At 48.8% G+C, this 20,546-nt stretch overlaps 1 protein-coding gene across 1 annotated transcript; it reads right to left on the bottom strand.

Annotated features, from left to right (window-relative positions):
* Positions 1-4,633: 4,633 nt before the first annotated feature.
* On the bottom strand, positions 4,634-19,757 carry LOC139404900 (cyclic AMP-responsive element-binding protein 5-like). The gene is made up of 4 exons (XM_071147442.1): positions 19,293-19,757; positions 13,332-13,559; positions 10,758-10,866; positions 4,634-4,819 (listed from the first exon to the last, which is right to left on the bottom strand). The coding sequence occupies exons 1-4, from the start codon at positions 19,755-19,757 to the stop codon at positions 4,665-4,667; spliced, it is 957 nt and encodes a 318-aa protein (XP_071003543.1). The 3' UTR covers positions 4,634-4,664.
* Positions 19,758-20,546: the final 789 nt, after the last annotated feature.

The raw sequence follows: 20,546 nt of genomic DNA on the forward strand, positions 1-20,546 counted from the left end.
ACTGCCATGCAGTCAGTCTCTACAGAGTAACAGTCACTGCCATGCAGTCAGTCTCTACAGAGTAACAGTCACTACTATGCAGTCAGTCTCTACAGAGTAACAGTCACTACTATGCAGTCAGTCTCTACAGAGTAACAGTCGCTGCCATGCAGTCAGTCTCTACAGAGTAACAGTCACTGCCATGCAGTCAGTCTCTACAGAGTAACAGTCACTACTATGCAGTCAGTCTCTACAGAGTAACAGTCACTGCCATGCAGTCAGTCTCTACAGAGAAACAGTCACTCAGTCAGTCTCTCTACAGAGCATCAGTCAGTCAGTCTCTACAGAGTAACAGTCACTCAGTCAGTCTCTCTACAGAGCGTCAGTCAGTCTCTACAGAGTAACAGTCACTCAGTCAGTCTCTACAGAGCATCAGTCAGTCAGTCAGTCTCTACAGAGTAACAGTCACTCAGTCAGTCTCTCTACATATCAACAGTCAGTCACACAGAGTCTCGCTGGTGTATTGAACCGGGCATCACTGAGACCTCAATATGGCTATTCTACCCTCTGGATATCCCAGAGGTCAAAGTGCATAGACAGCTACATGATGTCTCTCTAGCTCACCTGGCTGTAGAGCTGCTTGGCTCACTCCTACTAAAGGATGTAGTCATAGGTACTACTAGTCCTGCTGAAGTATCAACATGTTCAGGGAAAAGGAGTTCCTCCCAGACACTGAACTCACTACCCTGTCACTACGCCTGTACAGTTTAGAATCCCCTCCACTAATGGTTTAGGTTTGGATATGGGGAGCGTAAACTGATCCTAGATCAGTGATAACTAAGGGGTGACTTGAGCAAGCATGACAGAGTTGTGGTCAAAACTAAAGTGAATATTGAGCTTTCCTACTGGTTAGGACTATTGGAAGATGTGTTGATGGAAAACACTCATACACACACACACACACACACACGCAGACACACACACGCAGACACACACGCAGACACACACACACAGACACACGCACACAGACACACAGACACACGCACACAGACACACACAGACACACACACACACACGCAGACACACACACACAGACACACACACACAGACACACGCACACAGACACACACAGACACACACGCACACACACACACAGAGACACACGCACAGACAGACACACACAGACACACGCACACAGACACACGCACACACGCACACAGACACACGCACACACAGACACACGCACAGACAGACACACACACAGACAGACACACACACAGACATGTCAGCCGGTCTGTGGGAGAGCTGGGTTGGAGCTAGAATGGAGAGGTTAGACTGAAGGTCAGCTTTTCCCTCCCTGGTCAGTCAGCCAGCTGGTTTTGCCCTTACATACTAAACTCCCTGACAACACACTGGTGCTCTGTAGGTCAGTTGGTAGAGCATGACACTTGCAACAACAGGATAGTGGGTTTGATTCCCGTGACCATCCACACATAAAGAATGTATACATGACTACGTGGTTTGAATAAAGACCTCTGCTAAATGGCATAAAAACACACCAACAGCAGACACACAGTGTCCATCAACGCTACACTCACTGAGACTGGGGGAACAATCTCTTATAAAGGCTTGCTAGCTCAATGGAAAAGTTCATGATGATTAAAAGGTATTTGAAACAATTGACATTCCATTTAGTAATAAAAAAAGACAGAGAAGTTCAGGCACGTTGTGATGTTTTGGAAAACATTCGGCTAAAACTGCTGAGCCTCGTTAGAGATGGTTGTAAGACCTTTTCATTATAAAGGGATAGAAACTCAGCCAATCGTTCCTCAACTGTCAAACACACACTGACAGTCAGACTACAAAAGCATAGACTCAATCAACTATCTCACCTCATATCTCTCTCTATATGTCTCCTACAGTATGACAACCCCACCTGAGATATTGAGGCAGACAGAGGACAAGGCTCATATCTGGAATGTTCAGGTCATTTGGAATGTGCTGCTGATTCTGGAAGCCTGGCTGCAGCAACACTAGAACTACACTGAAGGAGATGTCTCTTAAAGCTTTACTTGGTCCTGGAGAGTGGAGGAGACAGGTCAGGGGTCAGCCTCCAGGAGAGTGGAGGAGACAGGGGTCAGGAGTCAGCCTCCAGGAGAGTGGAGGAGACAGGGGTCAGGAGTCAGCCTCCAGGAGAGTGGAGGAGATGGGTCAGGGGTCAGCCTCCAGGAGAGTGGAGGAGACAGGGGTCCGGAGTCAGCCTCCAGGAGAGTGGAGGAGACGGGTCAGGGGTCAGCCTCCAGGAGAGTGGAGGGGTCAGCCTCCTGGAGAGTGGAGGAGACAGGGGTCCGGAGTCAGCCTCCAGGAGAGTGGAGGAGACGGGTCAGGGGTCAGCCTCCAGGAGAGTGGAGGGGTCAGCCTCCTGGAGAGTGGAGGAGACATGGGTCATCCTCCAGGAGAGTGGAGGGGTCAGGGGTCAGCCTCCAGGAGAGTGGAGGGGTCAGCCTCCTGGAGAGTGGAGGAGACGGGTCAGGGGTCAGCCTCCAGGAGAGTGGAGGAGACAGGGGTCAGTCTCCAGGAGAGTGGAGGAGACAGGGGTCAGCCTCCAGGAGAGTGGATGAGACAGGGTCAGCCTCCAGGAGAGTGGAGGAGACAGGAGTCAGCCTCCAGGAGATTGGAGGGGTCAGGGTTCAGCCTCCAGGAGAGTGGAGGAGACAGGGGTCAGCCTCCAGGAGAGTGGAGGAGACAAGGGTCAGCCTCCAGGAGAGTGGAGGAGACAGCGGTCAGCCTCCAGGAGAGTGGAGGAGTCAGGGGTCAGCCACCAGGAGAGTGCAGGAGACCGGGGTAAGCCCCCAGAAGAGTGGAGGAGTCAGGGGTCAGCCTCCAGGAGAGTGGAGGAGACAGGGGCCAGCCTCCAGGAGAGTGGATGGAGTCAGCCTGAGAGTGGAGGACAGGGTCAGCCTCCAGGAGAGTGGAGGAGTCAGGGGTCAGCCTCCAGAAGAGTGGAGGAGACAGGGGTCAGTCTCCAGGAGAGTGGAGGAGACAGGGGTCAAGGGTCAGCCTCCAGGAGAGTGGAGGAGACAGGGGTCAGCCTCCAGAAGAGTGGAGGAGACAGGGGTCAGCCTCCAGGAGAGTGGAGGAGACAGGGGTCAGCCTCCAGGAGAGTGCGGGAGACAGGGGTAAGCCTCCAGGAGAGTGCAGGAGACAGGGGTAAGCCTCCAGAAGAGTGGAGGAGACAGGGGCCAGGGGTCAGCCTCCAGGAGAGTGGAGGAGACAGGGGTCAGCCTCCAGGAGAGTGGAAGGAGCCAGGGGTTAGCCTCAGGAGAGTGGAGGAGACAGGAGACAGCCTCCAGGAGAGTGGATGAGACAGCAGTCAGGGGACAGCCTCCAGGAGAGTGGAGGAGACAGAGGTCAGGGGTCAGCCTCCATAGCTGCCTCGGCTAGCTGGTATCACAGTGCAGGGCAATATGGCTGATAGAACAACAATACTAGGATGTATTGCTTCAATTTGAACATATTCTCAACACCGTTCAATCTTTCATTACATGTAACGCCCTCTAAATAGCATGGATGGGTTGCTAGGGTAACAGTCAGGGTCCTTTCTAGAAAAAGAGCATCATCCAATAGAATCGCCAGATTCCGGTAGGTAACCAAGTAATAGCATATCATGGCAACAGTTCGACTTGGTTAAAAACAACAACATCAACAACGTGGAGGCAGTAGCATCCCACACACTTTCTTAGCTAAGCATCTGATCAAGTACCTGACACTACATACCCTGTATGTTACACATGTAACCAGAACATTGCACTATTCAACACAGTAACTATCTGACACATACTTATCTGACAGTGGTACTCAGACTCAATCTCTGCTAGTCAATCCATCAGTCACAAGCACACATACAAGATAATCATCCCAAATGGCATTTACCCATAAGGCTCTGGTCAAAAGTAGTGGCCTTTATAGAGGAAAATGTTCCATTTGAGACACAGACATAGTCACAGAGGTGACGGTCTGAGGCTCATGTCCCGTTGCTGTGTCACCACGGTGACCCGGTAGGGGTGTCGGTCTAACAGAGGTATGACATCACTCCACATGGGTTAATGCTGCATGAATTGCAAAACTCCCTTTTAACTAAAGTACAAATTTAAAATAAAAAAATAGATAAAAAACATGAGACAAAAATAGAAGACAAATAAGAACAAAGACAAACCCAGAGAACACATATGAGTTAAAAAGGTCTATAAAAATACTACTATAGCTACGGTAGAAAGAGCAGCCCTGCAGGCCTCCGAGGTTTCTCTCCTGCAGGCCTCCGAGGTTTCTCTCCAGAGGTTTCTCTCCAGAGGTTTCTCTCCAAAGGTTTCTCTCCAGAGGTTTCTCTCCAGAGGTTTCTCTCCAGAGGTTTCTCTCCAGAGGTTTCTCTCCAGAGTTTTCTCTTCAGAGGTTTCTCTTCAGAGGTTTCTCTCCAGAGGTTTCTCTCCAGAGTTTTCTCTCCAGAGTTTTCTCTCCAGAGTTTTCTCTTCAGAGGTTTCTCTCCAAAGGTTTCTCTCCAGAGGTTTCTCTCCAGAGGTTTGGGGGCTGGGGTTACGGACTGGGGGTAGGGGCTGGGGGTACAGTTTGGGGGCTGGGGGGTACAGACTGGGGGGGGGGGGGTACTGTAGTCTCTCTCTGTCTTGTCTCTAGTGGATGGGGTTGATGTCTGTACGGTGGTTGGGCAGGCCATGCACAGTGCTGCCCCCTACAGCTGTGCTGGAGGTGGTGATGTTGTTGTGCTGGATGACCTGCTGCTGGGAGCAGGCTGGGGCCGGGCTGCCTGCTGGACTGCTGTCTGGACCTGAGGGGAGGAGGACAACACATAGGGTGAGAGGACGATTGGCAATGGTGTGTGTGTGTGTGTGTGTGTGTGTGTGTGTGTGTGTGTGTGTGTGTGTGTGTGTGTGTGTGTGTGTGTGTGTGTGTGTGTGTGTGTGTGTGTGTGTGTGTGTGTGTGGTGTATCAACATGAATGGGTGTGTAGTGAACATGAAACCCTCAATAGAACAACTCTCTCTAGATGTCTGTTTATCTAAACAAACACGGTCCAACAGTTAAAAACCTCTTAATTTTCACCAAATATAGAATTGTTACATTTCTATGTACAGAATAAACCACTGAACATTGTGTTTTCCAACCAAACATCTATCATATCCTCCTTTCAGACCAACAGAATGAGGCACGTTGGTTGTCTGTCTGAAAGGTTACACTGCAACTTTTTAAAAGCCTCCACGAAACCTTCAGTTCTGAAGCACCACTGAACGGGCTGCCGCTTCTGAAGCCGGGCTAACATCCATCACTAGGCAACCAGAACTGTCAATCAAATGATCTCCATCTGCCTGCGCTCAGACCACTCGCTCCTAAGAAAAGTACTTTGAAGTTTGTTAAAGTTTGTTAAGTGCATTTAGTAGAAAGAAAAAACATCTACCATAAAAAAAAAAACATTTTTTTTTATTTAACCGAGGGGTAAGCACAAATTAAGAACAAATTCTTATTTTCAATGACGGCCTAGGAACAGTGGGTTAACTGCCTTGTTCAGGGGCAGAACGACAGATTTTTACCTTGTCAGCTCAGGGATTCGATCTTGCAACCCTTCGGTTACAAGTCCAACGCTCTAACCACTAGGCTACCTGCCGCCCCATCAATCAATGTTTATTGTTGTCAGGGAAACAATAGAACATTCTATGCCGGAGCAGAATTCTACTGTCTGAAAAGGTAGACGCTTTGTAAATTGTCTGAAAGGTTATCAATTATCCACCCGTTACTGTAGCTGCATCCTATGTATGAAAAGGGTCAAATAAACATGCATTTAAAACTTTTTTATCCCTTTGAAAACATGCTTGATACATTTTCACAACATACTAGGAGGGACATCTGTACACAGACAGACTGGGCTTATCAATGCAAGTCTCTCCCAGTCAGTCAGCCCAGTCTACTCACCCTCTAAACAAGGAGCCAGTGTGACATCTGTACACAGACAGACTGGGCTTATCAATGCAAGTCTCTCCCAGTCAGTCAGTCCAGTCTACTCACCCTCTAAACAAGGAGCCAGTGTGACATCTGTACACAGACAGACTGGGCTTATCAATGCAAGTCTCTCCCAGTCAGTCAGCCCAGTCTATTCACCCTCTAAACAAGGAGCCAGTGTGACATCTGTACACAGACAGACTGGGCTTATCAATGCAAGTCTCTCCCAGTCAGTCAGTCCAGTCTACTCACCCTCTAAACAAGGAGCCAGTGTGACATCTGTACACAGACAGACTGGGCTTATCAATGCAAGTCTCTCCCAGTCAGTCAGTCCAGTCTACTCACCCTCTAAACAAGGAGCCAGTGTGACATCTGTACACAGACAGACTGGGCTTATCAATGCAAGTCTCTCCCAGTCAGTCAGTCCAGTCTACTCACCCTCTAAACAAGGAGCCAGTGTGACATCTGTACACAGACAGACTGGGCTTATCAATGCAAGTCTCTCCCAGTCAGTCAGCCCAGTCTACTCACCCTCTAAACAAGGAGCCAGTGTGACATCTGTACACAGACAGACTGGGCTTATCAATGCAAGTCTCTCCCAGTCAGTCAGCCCAGTCTACTCACCCTCTAAACAAGGAGCCAGTGTGACATCTGTACACAGACAGACTGGGCTTATCAATGCAAGTCTCTCCCAGTCAGTCAGCCCAGTCTACTCACCCTCTAAACAAGGAGCCAGTGTGACATCTGTACACAGACAGACTGGGCTTATCAATGCAAGTCTCTCCCAGTCAGTCAGCCCAGTCTACTCACCCTCTAAACAAGGAGCCAGTGTGACATCTGTACACAGACAGACTGGGCTTATCAATGCAAGTCTCTCCCAGTCAGTCAGCCCAGTCTACTCACCCTCTAAACAAGGAGCCAGTGTGACATCTGTACACAGACAGACTGGGCTTATCAATGCAAGTCTCTCCCAGTCAGTCAGCCCAGTCTACTCACCCTCTAAACAAGGAGCCAGTGTGACATCTGTACACAGACAGACTGGGCTTATCAATGCAAGTGTCTCCCAGTCAGTCAGCCCAGTCTACTCACCCTCTAAACAAGGAGCCAGTGTGACATCTGTACACAGACAGACTGGGCTTATCAATGCAAGTCTCTCCCAGTCAGTCAGCCCAGTCTACTCACCCTCTAAACAAGGAGCCAGTGTGACATCTGTACACAGACAGACTGGGCTTATCAATGCAAGTCTCTCCCAGTCAGTCAGCCCAGTCTACTCACCCTCTAAACAAGGAGCCAGTGTGACATCTGTACACAGACAGACTGGGCTTATCAATGCAAGTCTCTCCCAGTCAGTCAGCCCAGTCTACTCACCCTCTAAACAAGGAGCCAGTGTGACATCTGTACACAGACAGACTGGGCTTATCAATGCAAGTCTCTCCCAGTCAGTCAGTCCAGTCTACTCACCCTCTAAACAAGGAGCCAGTGTGACATCTGTACACAGACAGACTGGGCTTATCAATGCAAGTCTCTCCCAGTCAGTCAGCCCAGTCTACTCACCCTCTAAACAAGGAGCCAGTGTGACATCTGTACACAGACAGACTGGGCTTATCAATGCAAGTCTCTCCCAGTCAGTCAGTCCAGTCTACTCACCCTCTAAACAAGGAGCCAGTGTGACATCTGTACACAGACAGACTGGGCTTATCAATGCAAGTCTCTCCCAGTCAGTCAGCCCAGTCTACTCACCCTCTAAACAAGGAGCCAGTGTGACATCTGTACACAGACAGACTGGGCTTATCAATGCAAGTCTCTCCCAGTCAGTCAGTCCAGTCTACTCACCCTCTAAACAAGGAGCCAGTGTGACATCTGTACACAGACAGACTGGGCTTATCAATGCAAGTCTCTCCCAGTCAGTCAGTCCAGTCTACTCACCCTCTAAACAAGGAGCCAGTGTGACATCTGTACACAGACAGACTGGGCTTATCAATGCAAGTCTCTCCCAGTCAGTCAGTCCAGTCTACTCACCCTCTAAACAAGGAGCCAGTGTGACATCTGTACACAGACAGACTGGGCTTATCAATGCAAGTCTCTCCCAGTCAGTCAGCCCAGTCTACTCACCCTCTAAACAAGGAGCCAGTGTGACATCTGTACACAGACAGACTGGGCTTATCAATGCAAGTCTCTCCCAGTCAGTCAGCCCAGTCTATTCACCCTCTAAACAAGGAGCCAGTGTGACATCTGTACACAGACAGACTGGGCTTATCAATGCAAGTCTCTTCCAGTCAGTCAGCCCAGTCTAATCACCCTCTAAACAAGGAGCCAGTGTGACATCTGTACACAGACAGACTGGGCTTATCAATGCAAGTCTCTCCCAGTCAGTCAGCCCAGTCTATTCACCCTCTAAACAAGGAGCCAGTGTGACATCTGTACACAGACAGACTGGGCTTATCAATGCAAGTCTCTCCCAGTCAGTCAGCCCAGTTTAATCACCCTCTAAACAAGGAGCCAGTGTGACATCTGTACACAGACAGACTGGGCTTATCAATGCAAGTCTCTCCCAGTCAGTCAGCCCAGTCTACTCACCCTCTAAACAAGGAGCCAGTGTGACATCTGTACACAGACAGACTGGGCTTATCAATGCAAGTCTCTCCCAGTCAGTCAGCCCAGTCTACTCACCCTCTAAACAAGGAGCCAGTGTGACATCTGTACACAGACAGACTGGGCTTATCAATGCAAGTCTCTCCCAGTCAGTCAGCCCAGTCTACTCACCCTCTAAACAAGGAGCCAGTGTGACATCTGTACACAGACAGACTGGGCTTATCAATGCAAGTCTCTCCCAGTCAGTCAGCCCAGTCTACTCACCCTCTAAACAAGGAGCCAGTGTGACATCTGTACACAGACAGACTGGGCTTATCAATGCAAGTCTCTCCCAGTCAGTCAGCCCAGTCTACTCACCCTATAAACAAGGAGCCAGTGTGACATCTGTACACAGACAGACTGGGCTTATCAATGCAAGTCTCTCCCAGTCAGTCAGCCCAGTCTACTCACCCTCTAAACAAGGAGCCAGTGTGACATCTGTACACAGACAGACTGGGCTTATCAATGCAAGTTTCTCCCAGTCAGTCAGCCCAGTCTATTCACCCTCTAAACAAGGAGCCAGTGTGACATCTGTACACAGACAGACTGGGCTTATCAATGCAAGTCTCTCCCAGTCAGTCAGCCCAGTCTACTCACCCTCTAAACAAGGAGCCAGTGTGCCATCTGTACACAGACAGACTGGGCTTATCAATGCAAGTCTCTCCCAGTCAGTCAGCCCAGTCTACTCACCCTCTAAACAAGGAGCCAGTGTGACATCTGTACACAGACAGACTGGGCTTATCAATGCAAGTCTCTCCCAGTCAGTCAGCCCAGTCTACTCACCCTCTAAACAAGGAGCCAGTGTGACATCTGTACACAGACAGACTGGGCTTATCAATGCAAGTCTCTCCCAGTCAGTCAGCCCAGTCTACTCACCCTCTAAACAAGGAGCCAGTGTGACATCTGTACACAGACAGACTGGGCTTATCAATGCAAGTCTCTCCCAGTCAGTCAGTCCAGTCTACTCACCCTTTAAACAAGGAGCCAGTGTGACATCTGTACACAGACAGACTGGGCTTATCAATGCAAGTCTCTCCCAGTCAGTCAGCCCAGTCTACTCACCCTCTAAACAAGGAGCCAGTGTGACATCTGTACACAGACAGACTGGGCTTATCAATGCAAGTCTCTCCCAGTCAGTCAGCCCAGTCTACTCACCCTCTAAACAAGGAGCCAGTGTGACATCTGTACACAGACAGACTGGGCTTATCAATGCAAGTCTCTCCCAGTCAGTCAGCCCAGTCTACTCACCCTCTAAACAAGGAGCCAGTGTGACATCTGTACACAGACAGACTGGGCTTATCAATGCAAGTCTCTCCCAGTCAGTCAGTCCAGTCTACTCACCCTCTAAACAAGGAGCCAGTGAGAGCAGGGCAGTACGAGGGGAAGTGAGCCTGGTTTTCCCCTGCCTGTCTGCTGAAGCCTCACAGCACAGGGAGGGCCTTCTGCCTTCTCCTAATTACATGGAAATGTCACTCCTATCCATATCAGAGGGTGGGGTTCTGATGTCATACTCTGCTGCTGTGGAACAGTCCAATAACCAGCAGGGGGACCAGGACCAGCGGGACCAGCAGGACTGGACATGGGAGTTTGGACGCTGGTCGGCAGTCTGTGACATCTTTTTTTCAGTGGAATCTCTGCAGCGACCTGTGGTTTAGTTCTATGACTCCGGTCCACTTCTGATGGAAAAACAGGCCTCATATTCTGGGGTTGTGATGACCAGTACCAGACTTCCAGGCCGGGTGCTCTCCTAGTGCCTCTCTCCCCCACATCCATGAAACAGCCTGGCTCCTGCCAGCATCCGTACACCCTGTGTGATACACATGGCAGGATTCATATGTCCTCATAGTGCGGTGAGTGTGGGACAGGATGTCTTGACTGGCACCACCCTGGACTGAGCACCCTAACCTCAGGACTGCTTCTAACTCATACACACAGACACTGTATGGCTGGAGAACTGGGAAGGTTCTCTATGCAGGTTTAGCTGTATACTAGTGATACGGCACAGGGATGAGTGTGTGTGTGTTTCGGGGTTTTGTGTGTGTGTGTGTGTGTGTGTGTGTGTGTGTTTCGGGGTTTTGTGTGTGTGTGTTTGTGTGTGTGTGCATGTGCGTGTGCGTGCGTGCGTGCAAACAAGCTACTCACTGAGGTAACCTTGGGAGTCTTTCTGCAGAGTGGTGATGGGGCAGTCTTTATGGGTGAGGAGGAGCTGCTTGAGTTGGGTCACCTCGTTCTTCAGCATGGTCACCTCATTCTGACAACAAGCAATCAATCAAATGTGTTTAATAAAGCCCCTTTTACATCAGCAGTTTCCACAAAGTGCTTTACAGTTACCCAGCCGACACACATTCTGAGCACAATAAGAGAGATTTACTGTTAGCTGGACTGAGTGATTATCTTTGCTTGGTGAATAAATTCAGATTTTTTTGTTGTTGAATAGATTCTTGATAAAGGCACATTTTTTATAAAAGGAAAATAGCTTGTTCAAGCCTCACTGCAAAACTCACAATAAACATTCTGCATCAATATTGCGATTAAGTGTATTATCATTGCTAAAACCATGTACAATTACAGGATTAAGATTTCAATCTTAATTGGAATTTAATAAAACTATGACAAATAAATGAACCAGCTTGCTGTTAGGAATGTCAAAAGACAGACATCATTTCAGGGGCTGGTTTTGATTTATGGTTGAAAATTGTATCTCTGAGTGTCTGCCTTCTAGAACTACAACAAGCCCCTACGGAACAACAGACTGAACTACAACAAGCCCCTACGGAACAACAGACTGAACTACAACAAGCCCCTACGGGACAACAGACTGGACTACAACAAGCCCCTACGGAACAACAGACTGAACTACAACAAGCACCTACGGAACAACAGACTGAACTACAACAAGCCCCTACGGAACAACAGACTGAACTACAACAAGCCCCTACGGGACAACAGACTGAACTACAACAAGCCCCTACGGGACAACAGACTGAACTACAACAAGCCCCTACGGGACAACAGACTGAACTACAACAAGCCCCTACGGAACAACAGACTGAACTACAACAAGCCCCTACGGAACAACAGACTGAACTACAACAAGCCCCTACGGGACAACAGACTGGACTACAACAAGCCCCTACGGAACAACAGACTGGACTACAACAAGCCCCTACGGAACAACAGACTGAACTACAACAAGCCCCTACGGGACAACAGACTGAACTACAACAAGCCCCTACGGAACAACAGACTGAACTACAACAAGCCCCTACGGGACAACAGACTGGACTACAACAAGCCCCTACGGAACAACAGACTGAACTACAACAAGCCCCTACGGGACAACAGACTGAACTACAACAAGCCCCTACGGAACAACAGACTGAACTACAACAAGCCCCTACGGAACAACAGACTGAACTACAACAAGCCCCTACGGAACAACAGACTGAACTACAACAAGCCTCTACGGAACAACAGACTGAACAACAACAAGCCCCTACGGAACAACAGACTGAACTACAACAAGCCCCTACGGAACAACAGACTGAACTACAACAAGCCCCTACGGAACAACAGACTGAACTACAACAAGCCCCTACGGAACAACAGACTGAACTACAACAAGCCCCTACGGAACAACAGACTGAACTACAACAAGCCCCTACGGAACAACAGACTGAACAACAACAAGCCCCTACGGAACAACAGACTGAACTACAACAAGCCCCTACGGGACAACAGACTGAACTACAACAAGCCCCTACGGGACAACAGACTGAACTACAACAAGCCCCTACGGAACAACAGACTGGACTACAACAAGCCCCTACGGAACAACAGACTGAACTACAACAAGCCCCTACGGAACAACAGACTGAACTACAACAAGCCCCTACGGAACAACAGACTGAACTACAACAAGCCCCTATAACTATAACAAGGGGGAGTGGCAGTATGTCTGAGTTTAGTGGAGCAGTTCTCCTCCCAGGCTGAAACAACACCAAACACATTGAAAGTGTTCGGTCTTCATGATCTGAACTATAGATAAGCAGAGACGTGAGGATGAAAGGAAAACAACTATTGGTAGAGTTGGAGAAAGAAAGAAGGTCTGGGTTGGAGATGGGTGCTACCTAACTTTTACAAGAGTTGAGCAGCATTCAATTAAATTCACTAAACTTTATTTAGAATGCTGTACATAGTGGTGCAGGCACGTACACAGATGGAGCTCTAGGGGTGCTGGAGCATCTGGCCTTTTGCCCTCTTATGAAAAAAAAAAGGTCTCTTTTGATTCAAATCTAATCTAATTTTATTGGTCACATACACATATTTAGCAGATGTTATTGCAGGTGTAGTGAAATGACGTTTTTTCAAAAAAATGACTTTTTATGAAATGTTTAGTGTCTTTTCAGGGAAGGGAGCAGCTGCAGGTCGCCCCTGTCAGTAGCAGAACAAGTGTTTTCACTCTGAGCACCTGCCCCATCAAAGGTGTGTGACCCTGCAGTGGAGAACTTATTTACTACATCTCCCTGCTTTTTGAACATAAAAGTCTAATGTGAAGACCTACAACACGTCCCAAATAGCACCATATTCCCTATATAAGCTCACTACTTTTGACCAGAGCTCTATGAGCCCTATGGGCCCTGGTCAAAAGTAGTGCATTAAATAGGGACTAGGGTGCCATATGGGACATAACCATCTGGTCCACATATATCCTACCAGAAGCTGCATGTTGGTCTGGGTCAGCTCTTCAGCCTTCTTCTCCAGCGACACCACCCATACTTTCCTCTTCTGTCTGCATCGCGTGGCCGCCGCTCGGTTTCTCTCCAGAAACTTCCGCCGCCGTTCGTCAGGGTCCTCGTCTACCGTCCGCCTGCGGCGCCCACCGCTAGGGGTCGGAGACTGCATCGTCTGGCTCGGCTGCATCTGCTGTGCCGCCGGTGACAACTAGAGAGAGAGAGACAGAGAGAGAGAGACAGAGAACAAGGTCACACACACAAATGAAAAGGGAAAGGAAAGGGGGAGACCTAGTCAGTTGTACAACTGAATGCCTTCAACTGAAATGTGTCTTCCTCATTTACAGGTCACTAAGAAGGACTTCAACTATGTCTCATTTCCATGTTTCATCTACCCTAACATCTCGTGAAAGTCTTAACCTAGCTGAATGGGTTGTACCCTCCTGGTTTTTACTTCTACTCTATCTGTTTAAAGTCACTATTCACAGTCCCTACTCTGCCTGTTTAAAGTCACTATTCACAGTCCCTACTCTGCCTGTTTAAAGTCACTATTCACAGTCCCTACTCTGCCTGTTTAAAGTCACTATTCACAGTCCCTACTCTGCCTGTTTAAAGTCACTATTCACAGTCCCTACTCTGCCTGTTTAAAGTCACTATTCACAGTCCCTACTCTGCCTGTTTAAAGTCACTATTCACTGTTCCTACTCTGCCTGTTTAAAGTCACTATTCACAGTCCCTACTCTACATGTGTAAAGTCACTATTCACAGTCCCTACTCTACATCTGTAAAGTCACTATTCACAGTCCCTACTCTGCCTGTTTAAAGTCACTATTCACAGTCCCTACTCTGCCTGTTTAAAGTCACTATTCACAGTCCCTACTCTACATGTGTAAAGTCACTATTCACAGTCCCTAATCTGCCTGTTTAAAGTCACTATTCACAGTTCCTACTCTGCCTGTTTGAAATTACTATTCACAGTCCCTACTCTACCTGTTTAAAGTCACTATTCACAGTCCCTACTCTACCTGTTTAAAATTACTATTCACAGTCCCTACTCTGCCTGTTTAAAGTCACTATTCACAGTCCCTACTCTACCTGTTTAAAATTACTATTCACAGTCCCTACTCTGCCTGTTTAAAGTCACTATTCACAGTCCCTACTCTACCTGTTTGAAATTACTATTCACAGTCACTTCCCTAAAAACAAAATGATGCCTATGCCACGTGCCCTCCCCCTCCCCACCACTTCTTCCCCATCTGAGGGCGTCAGTCAGTCAGTCAGTCAGGAGTAGGTGGGTGGGTGAGTGAGTGAGTAACTGGACTGATTTACAGAGCAGCCCTGCCCGCCTTGTTAAAGATGTGTCAGGACACCGTTTTCCACCGCCCACCTCCACTCAGCCTAACCCTCACAGACACACAGTCAGAAAGAGCCTGCTTTGCTTTCTAAAACCCCTCAGTATGCCCACTGACTGGTCCTGACATATACTTGGCATGGGTCAAGTGCTTTCAGTCCTCAGATCATTAGCGTTTTCAGGAGGATGGTGGAAAATACAAGTTGCTTTGATGGCGGCTGTGTATACAGCCAGTGTTGTTGTAATGTTTTAACGGGACAGAAGGATATCTTTGGAACATACATGGGGGGGGGGGGGGGGGGGGGGTCCTAATGGCTCAACAGTCAAATATACATTAATGGTCTTAGTTAACCTTTGGCCTTATTGTCATTTACATCACTAACTTCCATGTCAACATCACAACATCAGTCCTGGGACAAATGTCTGAATCAATGTCAAATATAGGTGAAAACCAAAGACAAGAACAATATGTATTGTTGGTTGATGATCGGCTGTGTGTTCTGTCAGCTCTCCATGACTAGTGCCAATAACCCAGGCCAGTCTTATAGGTCTGTACATTATCCTAACCCTACAACACCTGGAACATGTTGTGACCACTGGGCTGACTGACTGAAGCCCTGATCTGTACATTATCCTAACCCTACAACACCTGGAACATGTGACCACTGGACTGACTGACTGAAGCCCTGGTCTGTACATTATCCTAACCCTACAACACCTGGAACATGTTCTGACCACTGGGCTGACTGACTGAAGCCCTGGTCTGTACATTATCCTAACCCTACAACACCTGGAACATGTTGTGACCACTGGGCTGACTGACTGAAGCCCTGGTCTGTACATTATCCTAACCCTACAACACCTGGAACATGTTGTGACTGACTGACTGAAGCCCTGGTCTGTACATTATCCTAACCCTACAACACCTGGAACATGTTGTGACCACTGGGCTGACTGACTGAAGCCCTGGTCTGTACATTATCCTAACCCTACAACACCTGGAACATGTTGTGACCACTGGGCTGACTGACTGAAGCCCTGGTCTGTACATTATCCTAACCCTACAACACCTGGAACATGTTGTGACCATTGGGCTGACTGACTGAAGCCCTGGTCTGTACATTATCCTAACCCTACAACACCTGGAACATGTTGTGACCACTGGGCTGACTGACTGAAGCCCTGGTCTGTACATTATCCTAACCCTACAACACCTGGAACATGTTGTGACCACTGGGCTGACTGACTGAAGCCCTGGTCTGTACATTATCCTAACCCTACAACACCTGGAACATGTTGTGACCACTGGACTGACTGACTGAAGCCCTGGTCTGTACATTATCCTAACCCTACAACACCTGGAACATGTTGTGACCACTGGACTGACTGACTGAAGCCCTGGTCTGTACATTATCCTAACCCTCAACACCTGGAACATGTTGTGACCACTGGACTGACTGACTGAAGCCCTGGTCTGTACATTATCCTAACCCTACAACACCTGGAACATGTTGTGACTGACTGACTGAAGCCCTGGTCTGTACATTATCCTAACCCTACAACACCTGGAACATGTGACCACTGGACTGAATGACTGAAGCCCTGGTCTGTACATTATCCTAACCCTACAACATCTGGAACATGTGACCACTGGACTGACTGACTGAAGTCCTGGTCTGTACATTATCCTAACCCTACAACACCTGGAACATGTTGTGACCACTGGACTGACTGACTGAAGCCCTGGTCTGTACATTATCCTAACCCTACAACACCTGGAACATGTTGTGACCACTGGGCTGACTGACTGAAGCCCTGGTCAGTACATTATCCTAACCCTACAACACCTGGAACATGTTGTGACCACTGGGCTGACTGACTGAAGCCCTGGTCAGTACATTATCCTAACCCTACAACACCTGGAACATGTTGTGACTGACTGACTGAAGCCCTGGTCTGTACATTATCCTAACCCTACAACACCTGGAACATGTTGTGACCACTGGGCTGACTGACTGAAGCCCTGGTCTGTACATTATCCTAACCCTACAACACCTGGAACATGTTGTGACCACTGGGCTGACTGACTGAAGCCCTGGTCTGTACATTATCCTAACCCTACAACACCTGGAACATGTTGTGACCACTGGGCTGACTGACTGAAGCCCTGGTCTGTACATTATCCTGACCCTACAACACCTGGAACATGTTGTGACCACTGGGCTGACTGACTGAAGCCCTGGTCTGTACATTATCCTAACCCTACAACACCTGGAACATGTTGTGACTGACTGACTGAAGCCCTGGTCTGTACATTATCCTAACCCTACAACACCTGGAACATGTTGTGACCACTGGGCTGACTGACTGAAGCCCTGGTCTGTACATTATCCTAACCCTACAACACCTGGAACATGTTGTGACCACTGGGCTGACTGACTGAAGCCCTGGTCTGTACATTATCCTAACCCTACAACACCTGGAACATGTTGTGACCACTGGGCTGACTGACTGAAGCCCTGGTCTGTACATTATCCTAACCCTACAACACCTGGAACATGTTGTGACCACTGGGCTGACTGACTGAAGCCCTGGTCTGTACATTATCCTAACCCTACAACACCTGGAATATGTTGTGACCACTGGGCTGACTGACTGAAGCCCTGGTCTGTACATTATCCTAACCCTACAACACCTGGAACATGTTGTGACCACTGGGATGACTGACTGAAGCCCTGGTCTGTACATTATCCTAACCCTACAACACCTGGAACATGTTGTGACCACTGGGCTGACTGACTGAAGCCCTGGTCTGTACATTATCCTAACCCTACAACACCTGGAACATGTTGTGACCACTGGGCTGACTGACTGAAGCCCTGGTCTGTACATTATCCTAACCCTACAACACCTGGAACATGTTGTGACCACTGGGCTGACTGACTGAAGCCCTGGTCTGTACATTATCCTAACCCTACAACACCTGGAACATGTTGTGACCACTGGGCTGACTGACTGAAGCCCTGGTCTGTACATTATCCTAACCCTACAACACCTGGAACATGTTGTGACTGACTGACTGAAGCCCTGGTCTGTACATTATCCTAACCCTACAACACCTGGAACATGTTGTGACCACTGGGCTGACTGACTGAAGCCCTGGTCAGTACATTATCCTAACCCTACAACACCTGGAACATGTTGTGACCACTGGGCTGACTGACTGAAGCCCTGGTCTGTACATTATCCTAACCCTACAACACCTGGAATATGTTGTGACCACTGGGCTGACTGACTGAAGCCCTGGTCTGTACATTATCCTAACCCTACAACACCTGGAACATGTTGTAACCACTGGACTGACTGACTGAAGCCCTGGTCTGTACATTATCCTAACCCTACAACACCTGGAACATGTTGTGACCACTGGACTGACTGACTGAAGCCCTGGTCTGTACATTATCCTAACCCTCAACACCTGGAACATGTTGTGACCACTGGACTGACTGACTGAAGCCCTGGTCTGTACATTATCCTAACCCTACAACACCTGGAACATGTTGTGACTGACTGACTGAAGCCCTGGTCTGTACATTATCCTAACCCTACAACACCTGTAACATGTGACCACTGGACTGATTGACTGAAGCCCTGGTCTGTACATTATCCTAACCCTACAACATCTGGAACATGTGACCACTGGACTGACTGACTGAAGTCCTGGTCTGTACATTATCCTAACCCTACAACACCTGGAACATGTTGTGACCACTGGACTGACTGACTGAAGCCCTGGTCTGTACATTATCCTAACCCTACAACACCTGGAACATGTTGTGACCACTGGGATGACTGACTGAAGCCCTGGTCTGTACATTATCCTAACCCTACAACACCTGGAACATGTTGTGACCACTGGGCTGACTGACTGAAGCCCTGGTCTGTACATTATCCTAACCCTACAACACCTGGAACATGTAACCACTGGACTGACTGACTAAAGCCCAGTATATATGTTAGGGCAACCTAACAGAGTAAAGGCCTAAACTCCCCAAATGAGTGTGTGTGAGGTATTTAAGTTTAAGGGTGAAGCTCTGGAGTCCTGTTTCTAAACAAGCCCTGAGGATCCTTTACGCCAGACAGTTTACAACCACCAACTGACCCTCCTGACCGCTGAGACTGATCTGCAGCTGACCAACCTCGATGGAAAAACTGACCTTTGTGTCTGTTGCCAGGTAACTAACCTCTTCTTGGCAGTATGGCCACGGCCCACGGCTGAAGGAAAATGTGTCTGACCAGCCCCGGCGCTTTACAGTGAATTTGTAATGTCATTTCCTCTACTGCATTTAAACCAAACCACTAATGGCTGTCTGTCTACCAGACTGTTAAAGTACAGGACTGAACTGTTATGGTTTGGGTTAAAGTAGGTGCTTTTGGCTTCACATGTGGTTTTAGTAGGTACTTGACATGCTTTGGTTTTGTGACAAACCTTCATAAACCTCTGTCTATACATGAATGGTTCTGATATTTACCTACCTCTACCTCTGTCTCCGGTACCTATGCTAGGGGAAATAATCACTTGTGAGTGCTAACCTGTGAATGTGACCCTGGTCCAGAGTGAAGTGGAGGGTGGGGTGACGTCTGGTGTGAGTGTCCAGAGTGGAGGTGAGGCGGGGGTGAGGTCTGGTGTGGGTGTCCAGGGTGGAGGTGAGGCGGGGGTGAGGTCTGGTGTGGGTGCCCAGGGTGGAGGTGAGGCGGGTGGGAGTTGTGATGGGGGTTGTGGCCCTGTGGGTGGTGGTGCCCGCCCTGGCTGTGGCCGCTGTGGTGATGGTGGAGGTGGTGCTGGTAGGCGTGGCTGTGGGGCGGAGCCGGCAGGTGCTGGTGAGGGTGGGAGGGGTGAAGGTGGTGGTGGCCGCCCCCCTGCTCCTGCTGCTGCCGCGATGACATCATTTCCATCATGTGACCCATGCTGTTCATGTTGCCGTTGGCGATGGCTCCCGGGTGGTGTGCTAGCGCCGCCTTCAGCCTCTGTATGGAGAAGAACAACAACATGGCCATGTTTCTATCATTCACTGGGATTAGGGACAGGAGTTCTTCCTGGTTACTATTCCAGACCATAGAGTTAAATGATTCATCTCTTTAGGCTTTGTCTGTTTGACAGTCTATCATTGAGTTAACTGGAAACAGGTACTGTAGGTTATTTGAAAGTGTGTTGACTATTGACTGTGAGACAATACACTGCTGCATTCATCTTTATACTGTACATCCACATGTCACGGCTGAGATACAAACCAGAGCTGAGCCTTGACAGCCCCTCACCCTCTCTCTCTCTCTCTCTCTCTCTCTCTCTCTCTCTCTACTGCATTCTTACTTTCCATCTCACTCTTTCGCTCGCTCGCTCCCTTCCCTCTCCTATCCTCTCTCCAGGTCTAACGGATGAGGGATATGTCTGTCTGTCTGTCTGTCTGTCTGTCTGTCTGTCTGTCTGTCTGTCTGTGTCTGTCTGTCTGTCTGTCTGTCTGTCTGTCTGTCTGTCTGTCTGTCTGTTCTATGTTTACTCATGGGGGCAGGTTTGTTGCTTTAACCGTGTGGTCTACTTAAGACTGAGAGGCTCTGAGAACTGGCCAAGATCTGAGACCAGAGAGAGAGAGAGGAGGAGAGAGATGGGACAGTGAGAGTGTGAGAGAGAGAGAGAGAGGAGAGACAGTGAGAGAGGCAGAGAGATGGGGGGAGAGAGAGAGAGAGAGAGAGAGAGAGAGAGGGGAGACAGTGAGAGAGGCAGAGAGATGGGGGGGGAGAGAGAGAGAGAGAGAGAGAGAGAGAGAGAGAGGGGAGACAGTGAGAGAG

Source organism: Oncorhynchus clarkii, unplaced genomic scaffold (genome assembly GCF_045791955.1).
Source record: "Oncorhynchus clarkii lewisi isolate Uvic-CL-2024 unplaced genomic scaffold, UVic_Ocla_1.0 unplaced_contig_7861_pilon_pilon, whole genome shotgun sequence".
NCBI lineage: Eukaryota > Metazoa > Chordata > Actinopteri > Salmoniformes > Salmonidae > Oncorhynchus > Oncorhynchus clarkii.

Excerpts from the sequence above, each read along its gene's own strand:
- LOC139404900 (XM_071147442.1), bottom strand. The coding sequence starts at position 19,757 with ATGGCCATGTTGTTGTTCTTCTCCATACAGAGGCTGAAGGCGGCGCTA. Across the intron at positions 13,560-19,292 it reads GACCAGGGTCACATTCACAG|TTGTCACCGGCGGCACAGCA; the intron begins GTTAGCACTCAC and ends CTCTCTCTCTAG. Across the intron at positions 4,820-10,757 it reads AGACTCCCAAGGTTACCTCA|GTCCAGACAGCAGTCCAGCA; the intron begins GTGAGTAGCTTG and ends TCCTCCCCTCAG.